At 31.7% G+C, this 15,617-nt stretch overlaps 1 protein-coding gene across 2 annotated transcripts in view; it reads right to left on the bottom strand.

Moving 5' to 3' along the window:
- LOC115882066 overlaps positions 1 to 15,617 on the bottom strand; it is a 146,699-nt gene that overhangs the window by 71,889 nt on the left and 59,193 nt on the right. For both annotated transcript variants that reach the window (XM_030899893.1, XM_030899900.1), the window contains exon 4: positions 4,225 to 4,333. In XM_030899893.1, the coding sequence (XP_030755753.1) occupies positions 4,225 to 4,333 (109 nt within the window). The remainder of the gene's footprint in view (positions 1 to 4,224; positions 4,334 to 15,617) is intronic.

The following is a 15,617-nucleotide window of genomic DNA, read 5'->3' as shown; positions in this document are numbered from 1 at the left end:
AATACAGTGAAGAGCAATTAAATTAAACAAAAAGAAACAGTCCGGCGTCTACTTGAGGAGCTGTACGTTTGACGACATACAGCCCAGCCACAAGGTTACTCCGAATAGAACATGCTATTTTTTTAAAACGCCACAAATAATTTTTTAAACAATTGCAAACGATCCAAATAATATAAAAAGATTTAAAAGTCATACATGGTATGTACTTATATATAGAAAACTATCGTTACGCTAGTAGAATTTGACACTTTATGCCAGTTTAATATATATTTTCGTACTATTATATTTATAGGTGCTTTACTTTTATGCCTAGGCATTAAAATTACTTTTTTATATTGTCATTATTAAATTTATTAAAACAGAATCTCGTACCAACTTACGATACAATAGATACAAGAGTTCTGGAAAAATTGTCATTTAGATTAAATGTTTAAAAATGTTTACTCAAAATGAAAAAGATATATTAAAAAAATTACACTTCAATTCGATTTTTTAACATAAATCAAAAACTAATAACACAAAAATTTTGTCTCCTTTAACCGAATGGTATTCGTATATTCTGATTGTAGTAGGGATAATAGATAGGTATTTGTTTTCTTTTTCTTTTTACTATAATTCATAGCTTAGATCGTGGTCATCTTACGACATTTTTTCAAAGTCAAGATATTTGTTTATTTTATTTTCTTGTTTTCAATACGATAAATAGTTATATGCGGTGGCATTAAGATGAATGAAACTAATATTGTGCAATTACTTGAAGATACTGAATATGTTGGACCTTGTCAGTACTATGATGTCACGGATGCCGCTGAGATGGATTTTGTTAATGGAGGTGAGAATGTAAGTATATCTATATTACATATGAACATATGAAGTATAAAAAAAAATTCGATGATTTTTCACTTTTTTTACAGGGTTTAAATATTTCATATGACGTAATTGTTTTGAGTGAATCATGGCTATTTTCAAATTCTTTAAGTACAGAAATGTTTAAGTTGCCTAATTATTCCATTAATGTCATTGATCCGCAGACTAACAGACGTGATGGTTTAGTTATATATGTCAAAAATACAGTTGAATTTGAAATATTTCAAGTAAATATTAAGCAGGCTTGCGTAGCTCAAATTAGATTAGCCAAATACTCAAATATGATTAACATATGGGCCATTTATAGGTCTCCTTCGTTAGATTGCGTTCAATTTATCAATAACTTTTACGAAATACTATGTCAAAATAAGAGTTTGAAAAATCAATTTGTACTGGGAGATGTTAACATAGACACCCTTAAGACCGGTAACGAAGTGCAACTCTATCTAAATAAGCTTAATAGTCTAGGATTTTTGAATTTCATCACCAAACCCACAAGATGGAATGAAAGAGGTGGGAGTTGTATTGATCATATTTTTGGTAAAATTGATGGCTATTTAAATATAACAGCTGGTATAATAAAATCATCTGTCACCGATCATTATAGTGTATTTGTTTGCTTAGGTCTTAAACAGCAAAGACAGCCTATTTATAATTATTCTAAATTTTATGAAAATAAAAGGTTCCATGCAGATCGGTTTCTTGAAATACTAAAAAATAAAAATTGGGTTTTGCGGAATCTGATCCTGAAATTGCTTACCAAAATTTCTTAAATGAATTTCAGATTGCAATAGCATCTTCAACAACAATAACAAAAATAAAAATTAACTCGAAAAATAAAAGACTAAAACCATGGATGACACAAGCTTATTGAATTCTATAAAACAAAGAGACAAATCAGCAAAGCTCGCACATTCAAATCCAAATAATGTAACTTTCCAAGAATCATACAAAAACTATAGAAATCGATTGATAGGGTTAATTAAGGCGCAAAAAGTAAAATATTATACTTATAAAGTAGAATCAGTGGGTAACGATATGAAGTCTTTATGGAAAATAATAAATGAAATTAAAGGTAGGGATTGTAATAATAATGAAAGAAACATTTCTATCAAAAGTAATAATACTTTACTCTCAGAACCTCGGATAGTGGCAAATCATTTTAATAATTACTTTGTTAATGTGGGCGAGAGTTTATACAAAAAAAATAGTGTAAAAACAAACAAGTATGCTGATACGGTACGGCAAGGACAAACTTTATTTTTAAATCCTACTGATCCATCTGAGATAAAAAGCATTATACAGTCTCTAAAAAATAATAATGCTTCAGGATTTGATAATATAGACGTTAAAAACATCAAAATTGCTAGTGAATACATATGTTTCCCACTAACTCATATTTTCAATCAAGTTTTTATATCCGGAAAATTCCCATCAAAATTAAAAGCATCTCTTGTAGTGCCAGTATATAAATCGGGAGACAAAACTGAATGTTCGAACTATCGGCCAATTACATTACTGAATCATTTCACAAAAACTACTTGAAAAACTGATTAAAACGTGTTTAGTATCATATTTAGAAAAATACAAAATAATATCTTCCAAACAGTTTGGTTTTTTGAAAAACACTTGTACAAGTGATTCCATCAACAAGCTTCTAGAGCATGTTTATGATAATATTAATAGCGATAAAAAGACGATTGGAGTGTTTTTAGATCTAAAAAAAGCGTTTGATTCGATCCCACACAAACATCTTATACAAAAAATGGAAAATGTGGGAGTTTTGGGGATTACAAGCACACTTTTTCAATCGTATTTATCAGAAAGAGTGCAAAACACAAAAGTTAACGGGGTGCTTAGTACTTCAAATTTTGTAAATTATGGTATTCCTCAGGGTACTGTTCTGGGTCCTGTTCTCTTTTTAATATATTTAAATGATTTTTTGGAAATAAAGGTAAATAGTGGAAAAACGTTACGATACCGTAATCCTATTTGAAGGGAGAACGTGGCAAGAAACGGTCATAATGGCAAATCAAGGGCTGCACGAAGTTAAATGTTGGTTGGATGAGAATTACCTGACTCTGAATGCGAATAAAACCGTGGCAGTTCCATTTAATGTCCCGGAGAGTTTTTTTTCTAACTTACATAATATAAACATTGAGGGTGGCTATGTTCAATATCGGAATACTACAAAATATTTAGGTTTACATTTGGATGGCAATCTAAAATGGAATAATCATATTAACATTTTAACTTCCAATATCAGAAAGCTGTTTTATTTGTTCACTCAATTAAGATTATATATGAATTTTGAAACCTTAAAAAAGATATATTTTGCATTTGGCCAGAGTTTACTACAATATGGCATTACAGCGTGGGGCATAAAACATTACTAAAGAAAATCGAAACAGCACAAAAAATTCTTTTAAAAATAGCTCTATTTAAACCATATCACTTTTCCACTAAGGAAACATTTGCAAGTTTTCAAGTACTGGATATACGTCAACTATACGTGAGAAGTGTAATAATATACATGCATAAATACAAAAAATCGACAAGTAATAATAATTGTAACAATATATTTACTAGAGCCTATTCAAGACAAGATTCAAGCATACCGTTTATGAAATTTAAATTAACACAACATTGTTTACTTTATATTGGTCCAAAACTATATAACCTTTTACCTGTGGATATAAAAAATGCCACAATGATGCGGTTTAAATCTTTAATAAAAAAATGGATAATATCAAACATTAATATCGCAATATTTTCTAAATACTAAAAAAAAACTATTCTATTAGTGACTCTCTGGTATCCGTGCCGTGTAGTGCTGACAAGATCGGTAGTATTTATTTGACTTGTAATATGTAAGTAACTTTTTTTATTTCTTATTTTTGATTATGCATATAGTGAACTTATTATGTAACGGCTAGAGTTTAGTTTACGCAACAAATTTTCTTTTTTTATTAATTATTGTTATTCCCACGCATAAGCTCTCAAGCTTATGTGGGATAATTTTAAAAATTGTTTATAGTTTATTATAATAATTGTACATGTTTATAAATAAATTATAAAATTCTAATCAATTGTAGTTTCCGAAATACCAGTGTTGAGCATCGAAATTGTCACCACCCTATATACTTTAAGTTTTTGGTATGACTGAGGAATAAAGAGACTTAGAAGACCAAACCTGAGATGGGACTGTGATATTAGGAAATTAGCAGGAATAACTTGGGCACAACCAAACTACAGAGTATCTAAATACGTAATGGAGGCTAAACCATAACTCGAAATGGTTGAATAAGCTGAAAATAATGATAATAGGTATGAATTTAAATTAAAACATTTTCTTACCTCTAACTTTAAGCGTTACATGAGTGTGATTGGATATTAGCTGAAGTACTTCTTTATGAACCGCATCGTCTACAGTAAACCCATTAATGCGGATAATTTGATCTCCCACCTGAAACAAATAATTTTACGTAAATAAGTTGATTTTAACAAATTAAAATTATCGAACATACACTTAGTAATACATGTATCTGAGCTACCCCGGTATAAGCCCGCCTAATCGAAATATATGCCATTAAAATAATAAAAAATAATGCCAACAAATTGATCTACAAACTAATACCATAATCATAAAAATCGGATTACAAATTAAAAAGTTATGAAACATCAAACTTAGTCAAAATTTTCGGGTGGCGAAATTTTCTGCCGGGGAGTTTAAAACTAATATAATTTATTAAAAAAAATCTCGTTCGATTGAGCGGCAGCGACAAGCGACGAGCTACACGTGGTAGTACAGCAAAGCTGGCAAGCGATTTATCGCGAGACATAAATCTTGGACATTAACGGGGTAGGTCAGGGTAACGAGGTAACCAACCAATCTCAACGGGAATAATGTAGATAATGATCTCCTATTTAACTCCTCGAAAGTCCTATTCGGTCCCAGTGGGGAAAGTTTGAAAAAAATGGCCGCCATCTTGGATTTTTTCGTTTTTTTTCAGATATCTCCGTTTGCATAACTTTTTTCGAAGAAACTAAAGATATGTTTTTTGTAGATAATTAAATTTAGAATAATAACCTTTAATCATTTTTTTTCTAAAATAAATACTAATAGAGGTAGAGCAATTTTTTACTATACGGTTTATAAATTTTCCAGTTTTTTTAAACCAATCTTCTATAATTTTTGCGTTAACAGTATAGTGTTAAAACAGATAAACGAAGTATAAATTTAAGCACTAAAACAGTTAAAAATAACGTTTAAATATTATTTATTAAATAAAATTATTGTTAAAAAATTAATATTAAATAAAGCTATTAAATAAAATCTACTATGACGTCATCCTGAGCGTCATTTTAGCTGAGGCTAAAATAAAATTTTAGCTGAGGCTAATAAAAACAGTTTGTGCAACTGATTCCGTAGCACTAACCACACTTTGAAGAACATGCAAAACCCAGTTTTCTACAAGAGCAATTTTTAGAACACTGACTCTCTTTGCAATTGCATTAAATTAATTTTAGTAGGTCAGGAGGCGCCACATCTTCTATTGATTGAATAGGTGTCAGATTGACTTTTTGATCTTTCTTCCATCCATATTTCAAAGGATCTAACTTGTTACCAATCCATTCTTGAATCTAAAAAATACAACTTATAACATTTCCTATAATAGATGTATCTTGACAGTTACCTGAAAGTATGTCCTGAGTAAATAGAGTTTTGCAGACTTCTCAGTTGGAGGCAAATTAGCTAAATTAAAGGTGGTCTTAAGGGATTAATTATAGCTTCTTAGAGGGAAAAATTATAGCTTCATAGATGGTTTATATGTTTAATATAGCTTGGGCAGTGATATAGCTTTAAAAGATAATTGAATCCTGATTGAAACAATAAAAATGTGCCTGTCGATATTTTTATAAAAAGTCCTAACAAAGATGGCTTGTTTCGGTCAGGATTAAATTATCTTTTAAAGCTATATCACTGCCCAAGCTTTATTAAACATATTAACTATATGAGATACACTCTATACAATAGGATTACATCAAGACACGCCGTTAAAACTACCTTTAATTTAGCTAATTTGCCTCCAACTGAGAACTCTGCAAAACTCCATTTACTCAGGACATACTTTCAGGTAACTGTAAAAATATATCTATTATAGGAAATGTTATAAGATGTATTTTTTAGACTGAAGAATGGATTGGAAACAAGTTAGATACTTTACAATATGGATGGAAGAAAGATCAAAAAGGCAATCTGACACCTATTCAACCAACAGAAGATGATGTCTCCTGACCTACTAAAATTAATATTTTGCAAGAGAGTCAGTGCTCTAAAAATGGCTCTTGTAGAAAACTGGCTCTTAAATGTTTCAAATGTTCACTTCAAAGTGTGGTCAATACTACGGAATCAGTTGCACAAACTTTTGTATTTTAATTGAGGACGAAAGTGACGCTCAGGATGGCGTCATAGTAGACTTTATTTAATAACTTTAATTTAATAATAATTTTTTTAACAATAATTTTATTTAATAAATAATATTTAAACGTTATTTTTAATTGTTTTAATGCTTAAATTTATACTTGTGTGTGGTTTATCTATACTAACACTATACTGTTAACGCAAAAATTATAGCTGATTGGTTTTAAAAAACTGGAAAATTTATAAACCGTATAGTAAAAAATTGCTCTATCTCTATTACTATTTATTTTAGAAAAAAAAATTATTAAAGGTAAAATATTCTAAATTTAATTCTCTACAAAAAACGTATCTTTAGTTTTTTCGAAAAAAGTTATGCAAACGGAGATTTTTGAAAAAAACGAAAAAACGAAAAAAAAACTTCCCCCACTGGGACCGAATGGGACTTTTGGGGGGTTAAATAAGAGATCATTATCTACACATTCCCGTTGAGATCGGTTGGTTACTAATTTTTTCCACCTCAATCTCCAGATTGACTGGCCTAGGGACCATAAAAATAAGATTTCAATTTATTTCATCTTTTCATCCCTGCGCTTGTCACTCACAACTCGTAACTTGCATCGATCGATCATAATCGAGTGATAAATTTATTCAATCACTAGTGTTCATTATAATAAGATGTATTCAACAAAGAGAGAAGAGCCAAGTATTTTTTCAAGAGCACGAAATAATAACAGCGTTTTCAGATGGAGCGGAGCGTCCGCGCGGACCGTCCGCCCGTTCCATGAGTTTAAATGAACAATTTCACATGGGTCGCGTATGCTCCGTCCGGATGAGCTATATTGAAAAAACATCCGCGCGGACGCTCCGCGCGTACGGTCCGGTCTATCTGAAAGCGCTGTAAGCGTTGGATTAAGTGGTTATGTAAACTACGTCTACTGGATTTGTGTCTATGAAAGGATAATTATTAGGAATATGAGAGTATGATCAATTTACTACAAAATATATCTAAATAAACAGCGATATATTTTTTTAAAGATTATGTCTCATTTACCTGGAAAAACTTTGAAAAAAAATCTGATTTGGTATTTTTGAAATGTTTGCAGAAGTAATATAATTTAAAATGTTTATAGCACGCCCACAAATTTTTAATCTTTAACAGAGAATCTTATTTCCTCCATTACGGGGATGCCCCATGGCGATAGATAGAACGTATACGTACTTTAATAAACACTTCGCATTTTTCTCTCTCCACTTTACAAGATCGCCATATAACGATTCACTCCTAGACATGTAAATACCGACCAAAAACTCGTAAGTACATGCGAGAGGCCACTTACCCTCTGAAAAGTGTCTTTTAATTTATAATTGGCGCATTATGTAATAAATATACAGGGTGATGCATCAGTGTTGGAAACATAGAAAATCCTATGCAAATTTTGAACTGTCCTAATATTGGCTCCCCTATTCAAATCAATGTTAAATTACAGTTTAAAGTCTGCGTATGCTGAAACACAAACGTGCCATTTTTTACTAATTTAAGACAAACTGCATTTATTTTCAAATTAAAACTGAACAATAAATGCCAACATACATTATACAGAGTCCGGCAATAGTGCGTCGGGCATTTGTAGCTCCTAGAATAAAAAAAATTGTGAATTGATTGAAGTCCAAACCTAAAATATATACTGGGATGTATTTTAAGAAAATATTTTAACTTCTACAGGGTGGCGCAAAAACCAAACAAAATATTATTGCATTTTTGAATTCCTTTCAGATCACTTTACATAATCTTAAGATATGAGTAAATGTATTTCGATAGTTTTGAAGATAGTAATGAATAAATAAAAAATATATATTTTTAGCATTTCTTAAAAAAATTATTAAAAAGACAAGAACTGTGCTGAAATTAAAACTATAGGTATTAGATATTTACTTTAGATGGTATGGTACTTACTTTCCTATAAATATCGTAAACTAAAATCACACAGGGTGTTCAAAATTCTGCGCCAAATTTTCTTAAATAATTTTTTTTTGTTTTTTTTAAGTATATTATTTTCTATTAGATGGGGAATTAAAAAATGAACATTTTTTGTATTTAGAGTATTTCAAAATTTTTAAAGATTTCGCGGATATTCACGGTTTTATATTTCATATAGCATTTTTCACAGTACCTACCTAAACTTTTATCAAAGTCTCTCACCCAATGATTTTTCTCTCGTACTTTACCGTTGAAAGAGTCATACGAAATAATACCGCGAGAATCGAAGCCGTTAAAATTTTCAAATACTCTAATAATGATAATGTCTGTATGAATATGAATTTATACAGACTGATGATAGCAAGGCAACTTCAAGTTCTTAGAATAAAGTGCCTGAAAAAGCCCGCTATGTTGGAGCGAAATGTCGCATAAAAAAAGTTTCCATCTTTCAATTTATTTAAAAATAAACCTCATACCCAAGAAAAGGAAAAAATATATATACATACCATATGGATATTATCTAAAGGTTTAAGAAAAAAGAAACAATTAAACTTCTATTTAATTTACCTACGATAGTTTAATAAGTAAGTATTTATTATTTTATCAAGAAAAATAAAGAAGTTGTTCTTTGATTTATATTGTGATTACTTGTAATTCATGGTAAATAAAAATAATTACCTATTGGATTTTCTATAAAAGAACCAATTAAGGAAAATTCACTTTCTTCGCTTAACAGACAGATTTCTGCCTAATAGGTCTAACCTAGGATATATCACACTATCAGCTCTGCGAAAAACGAAAAGTATCTTTTCAACAATGCAATGTCGACCTAGAACGCTTGTCAAGAAAATTCCTATTTGGATATCTTTGAGGATAAATCCTTCAGACCAACAAGCAATTATTGTTCTCAAAGAATAAAATCACTAGTAACATATACATTCCTTCCGCCAGCAGATACTACTTCATTTTTCTTGATAAAATAGTAAATACTTACTTTTTTACCTTAATCTAAGTAAATTAAATAAAAAATATCCTGTTATAAATTTAAATAAAGTCCGTAAACTAAAGTCGATTTTGAAAATAGCTACTAATAGTGTCAAAAATTGCCATGGCGACAACAGCCATCTTGATTACAATTTTATTGAAAAATTGCTTTTTATCCAAAATCTGAGCCAGATAGGTATAAGAAACCCTCTATTGTTTGAATGAGCATTTAAATCTGTTTCCATTTATTTTAAAACATAGAGGGTATTGCATTTGAAATTACGAAGTTTTTATGTAAAATTAATATTTAAAACAGACCAGCAATTTTTGATACCCCTGTATACATTAAGGAAGCAATCAAATTTTTTTATAAAGTTTATTTCTCTGGCTTGAAAGTCAGCACAAGAATTTATAATATAAAAAAAATGTAATATACACGGTGTTGACAAACTTTTTTATTATAGCATGCGTATTTAAATATCTTAAATATCTTTAAATATCTTAAAAACCAAAGCTTTTAGACATATTAAACCTTTATAATGAATCGCTTATTTTATGCCCAAGAATCCAAAAATGAAATAAAATACCGGGTGTTCCATAAGAAAAAATATAACTTTTTTCAAAATAATTTTAAATTATGCACATTGCCTTCCCATATGTAGCCATAAAATATTTTGTTTCTACATCTTTTCGTTTTCATATAATCAACCGAGGCTAATGAGGTGCGCCACCCTGTATTTAAAAATATCTACCTCCAGGTATAAAATTATACCATCCTTTGTCTGCACAGTCTAAAATATATAACCGTTGTTCATCTAGTTCTTGTTTTACCAGTACTATCGAACTACTCTCCATAGTCGAACGGCGCTAGATAAACATCCATAAACCATCCCGGGGGCCGCAGAGCCTTCTGATTGTAAAATTATAGATGGCGTCGTTGCAAGAGACTGTAATTATGTCGTATTTACTTTTAGCGAGTAAAGAATGCCCAGAATAACCGACAATTCGTTATTAATTGTAGTCGCGATGGTGTGCTATCTACAAATAACGGGGCTCCCTATCTCTCTGTTCAAGTAAATACAGTTTGCGAACAAGAAATACTAGCATAAATAATGAACACACTGGAGTTTGTTATTTCTAGCAACAATTTTACAATAATTTGTATACAAAATAAAGGCAAAAAAATTATGTCATAATCAAGGGTCCCAATATTCCGTGGACATAGAAATACTACGTATTTTTGGAATAAAAATAAGTTCATTGGACACAATTTATCTCTATACCAGGGCTTCTTAAAGTGTGGTCCACGGACCCCTTATACATAGCATGTGTATCAGGGGTCCGCGGTCCGCATTATGCCAATTAACTGTAAACATATTTATTAAGAAAAAAAATAGTGTAGGGCGGCGAATTCAGTAGGTATTTAATCACTAAACACTACGCGATGCGCGTAAGGATCAAAAAAATAAAGTTGAAACTGTTCCCTTATCAAACCATGTTATTCATTTTATAGAATTGCTGAAATGTTGTCAAATGTTTTACAAGTTGTTGAAGAATTAATTGCTTCACCGTTTCCATTCCGCATTCAATTGGATGAAAGCACCGATGTCACAATGTAGCTAACTCTTGGTATTTGTCCGTTACGTACAAGACACGCGTAGTATTAAAGAAGAGTTTCTTTTTTGCAATTCACTTTTGGAGACTACAAAGGCTTCAGATGTTTTTGAAATGACAAAAAGATTTTTCAATGAACAAAATATAGACTGCAAGACTAAACTTGGTAGTATCTGCACCGATGGAGCTTCCTCAATGCTTGGTAATACGTCTGGTTTCGTGGCTTTGGTCAAGAAAGAGATCCCTCATGTCATAATAACTCAGAACAAGAGCCTTAAACCACCGCGGCACCGTCTGTTTAAAAGACTTTGTCAAGAAATGAGGTCAGAACATGAAGTACTGCTTTACTACACAGAAGTTTGTTGGCTGTCAAGGGGATAGATGTTAAAGCGATTGTTTGAGTTGTGGACAGAAGTGTTACTTTTTCTAAAAGATAAAGAAAATTCACTGTTTGAATATCTTGAGAGCGAAGATTTTGTACGGGGGCTAGCCTATTTGGCAGATATATTTACTCAATTGAATGAGATTAACTTGTCTCGTCAGGGCTCTGCGGTGACCATTGTGGATGCATCTGAACAGTTGAAATCTTTCATATGTAAACTGCCACTTTGGAAAAGGAGAGTGGAATCTGGTAACTTTGCAAATTTTCCGATGTTAATAGCACAAGGTGACGGCAACACGATATCAAAAATGCTACAGAAAGAAGTGTCTAAGCATTTGGATACATTGCAAACTTCTTTTGAAGGCTACTTTAACTTAGAATCGCTTGAAAATGAAACGTGGGTGCGGAGTCCATTTATAATCGACACGGATAAAATCAGCGATGAAGATCTCGTAAGTCAAGCTTACCCTCTTCTTGTCAAGCGAGCTAAATCCGTTCTGATACCATTTGCTACTACGTACCTTTGGCCGAGGCGGGGTTCTCGGTTCTGGTCTCAATAAAAACAATAAGTCGCAACCGATTGAACGTCGCAGAAGATATGCGCCTTGCCTTGTCGAAGATAATCCCATAATTTAACGCTAAACAGCAGCATCCTTCTAACTGATTTTCTAGTATATAATAATAATAGCTCCCGTATATAGCGTTTAACGCCTTGGGAGTAACAAGGTACAGCTTGCCATACTAGAACCGCTCGGTATACAAGGAAGGTAATGTGGCTAGCACTACGCTTCAACCGCCTATTATTACGTCAGGATTGTGAATCCCAAGTACTCATTTAAAGCTGAGTCGACCTAGGTACCCAAACTAGTTTTATTTTAATAAAAATAGTCGGCTGATGAAATGCCCGATGTGGGATTCGAACCCACTACCTTGAGATTGGTAGACGAGAGCCTGTACCTCTACGCCACCGGGCACCTGTTTGCATTGTTTATCACATTTTGATTTTGGGCACCTAGATGATTTTCTAGTATACTTGTAATAAATCTACTAATACACGTTTTCTTTTTCTGTAAATAAGACTTTTTTATTTTCCTCTGTTACCTATTTATGACAGGGGTCCGTGGAATTGTACAAATTGCGAAAGTGGTCCGTGACTGCAAAAAGTTTAAGAAACCTTTTAAGTTAAAGGACATCAAACTTTAAAAAAATAAACACATTTTTTAAGATATTTTAAGAACCATTCTTTCGATTTGAATTAGATTTGGGATATCTATGTTTTACTAAGTGCTTTAATATTTGACTTTCACAAAAATCAAGAGAAAGTACGGGAAGGGTGACTCTACACATCCCTACATAAATTTTAATAGAAATATTTTCCGACTGTACCTACGACCGATTTTTTTGGGGGGGAAAATGGTTCTCCTTGTATTTACCACGTATCTAAAGGAGCTAAAAGAGCTAAATTACCAATCCTAGAAAATTGGCCTTAAAATGAACTTGAAGAAGACCAAGATAATGAGCTAATAAGGAGAACCAAAATACGGAGATGAAACGCAGGATCCATTTGGCATGGATAGCATTTTGAAATATGAGCGATATTTTCAAGGATAAAAAGGTGCCCATCAACCTAAAAAAAAAGGCTTACGACAGCTGCATTCTACCTGTGCTTACGTATGGCTTAGAGACTATGGCAATTACCCGAAAAACAGCAGAACAACTGCGAGTAGCACAAAGAGCCATGGTAAGAATCATGTTGACAGTCACCATTAGAGAAAAAATACGGAACACCCACATACGTCAAAAAAGAAAATTAATAGATGTTGTTAAAAGAGTGGCAAGTCTGAAGTGGTAATGGATAGGACATGTGGCAAGACACGATCCCGACCGATGCCGATGGCCCCAAAAAGTCATCCTATGGAAACCTAGGGGAACAACAAAAAGTGTGGGCCGACCAAAAAAGAGATGGGTCGATGACGTCAGGGCAGTGGCGGGATAAGAGCGGGAAAGAATGGATAAGATTGGCTAGAGATCGCGATGCGTGGATAAACCTAGAAAAGGCCTATATCCAACACTAGATGGAACCAGGCTGAGAAAGGAACCAGGGAAAGAAAATGGAACCAGGCTGAGAACCAGATTGAGAAAGAAGAAGTATTTACCGCATTTTTATCTTTTGTAAAAACGCCACATCGCATAGTTTTTGGGAAAAAAAATTGGATTTTTTTTTCAAAGTAGACCTACAAAATATACGGGAGGCTTCAATATTGCGTGGGCATAGAATAAGTAGATAATTTTTGAATCAAAATAAGTTAATTGCACACAATTTACCTCTATACAAAAGTGCTTCGTTTGTCCTTTAGGGGGCATCAATCAAAAATAAATCCTAACGTTCATTTTATTTAAAATTTATGAAGCTTATTGCCAATTATCATTTGTGATACTAACATAAAATTTCATATTTTCGCCAACTAGATTATTAGCGCATACTAGATTTTATGAGCCTGCATGCCTTAATGTAAAAAAGAAACATTTTTTATAAGTCAACTTCGAAAAAACATTTTTTTTCCTTATAAAGTATACGCGGTGGCGTTTTTTATGAGACAAAAAATGTAGTAAATACTAGAAAGACCGTTTTACAAAAAAAATCGATCGTCGGTGGAGTTGGATAATATTTTACTAAAATTTATGTAAGGGTGGGGGTACTTTTCACACTTTCCATAGTTTTTCTTAATTTTTGTGCAAGTCAAATGTTACAGCGCATAGCAAAACACAGGCATTCCAAATCTCATTCAAACTGGAATAATGGCGCAGTTCTTAATATATCTTAAACAATGTGTTTATTTTTTTAAAGTTTGAAGCCCTCTAATGGACAAACGAAGCACTTTTGAATAACGGTAAATTGTGTTAAATGTTTGATTCCAAAAATACGTTATAATTCTATGTCCTCGGAATATTGGGACAACCTGTATTTCGTACTGATTTCGTATTAAGCAGGAAATGAATACTATCTCGACTAAATAACCATAAAAAATCTATTATGGGTATTTCGCCACTGCACTGCAAGAAAATCTACAAAATAAAATAGTTATTTTTTGTAAACACTTCTGCCTTAAACCTAAACGGACACTGCTTATCAGAAGTTATTTTTACAGTTATACAAATTTGACTAACAAAGAAAAAAATGCTTAACGTTTCGGAAAGTTTATCTCTTTCTGTCGTCGGAAGCAAAAAAATACAAAGAATAAAGAAAAAACCTCGGAAAAAGCTATTTAAAATATTTAAATTCAACTATTCCATAACACTTTACTTTTTTAAAACAGATACGTCTACAAGAAACAGTTGACGTTCTGTTAAAATAAAGTTAAGTAATAAGTTAAGTTCTGTCAACGGTTTCTTGAAGACGTATCTCTTTTAAAAAAGTAAAGTGTTCTCGAATCGTTGAATTTAAATATTTTGAATAGTTTTTTTTATTCTTTGTATTTTTTTGCTTCCGACGACGGAAAGAGATAAACTTTCCGAAACGTTAAGCATTTTTTTCTTTGTTAGGCAAATTTGTATAACTGTAAACATAACTTCTGACAAGCAGTGTCCGTTTAGGTTTAACGCAGAAGTGTTTACAAAAAATAACTATTTTATTTTGTAGATTTTCTTGCAGTGCAGTGACGAAATACCCATAAAGGATTTTTTTGGAGAGATGAATCCGCCACATAGAAAAAATTTTTAAATAACCATTTTTTATGTTTGGAACTATTTCTATGTGTTTATATTTATATAAAGATTGAAGTACTTAAAGTACCTAGGTATCCTTAGACATCTAATTTAATTAAAATTAATAAATATAAGTATAATAATATGTTTGACCTTTTTCATTCCAATGAATCTGTAATTAATATTTTTTTCTCAAAAAAACTTCAGTACTTAATAATCTATACGTACGAGAACTAAAAGAGCTACTAAAACCCTGTAAAACGTAATTGCTTCCAAAGAATAGTAATTGACGGTATGGTGCCTTGTAGCATTCTCTAGATTTATTTCGACATTTGCAGATGTACGTACCTAGTAGTAGTACTAGAGGAAATCATAAATTAAGAACGAAACGAAATTCCTTTGGACTGTAGGCGTGAGCTCTGTGTATCAACTGGTTACAAAACAATTCACCCGAAGCGCCTTTTAACATTTTACCAAATAGTTTACCTACACTACACAATTACATTGCTTACATATAAATGTAGTTAATTACAGTGTAATCTGATGCAGTTGCAATAAAATTAATGTATTTTAAATTAGAGATTTTTAATAGTTTGGTAGGTATTAAAAATAAGTACTATAAGTACTATAAAATTACTATAAAATGATATATTAAATATATG

The sequence above is a fragment of the Sitophilus oryzae genome, unplaced genomic scaffold, assembly GCF_002938485.1.
Source record: "Sitophilus oryzae breed Bouriz unplaced genomic scaffold, Soryzae_2.0 scaffold_1111_pilon_pilon, whole genome shotgun sequence".
NCBI classification, from domain to species: Eukaryota; Metazoa; Arthropoda; class Insecta; order Coleoptera; family Curculionidae; genus Sitophilus; species Sitophilus oryzae.
The sequence above is the reverse complement of the archived record's forward strand: the minus strand, read 5'-3'. Positions and strand labels throughout refer to the sequence as shown.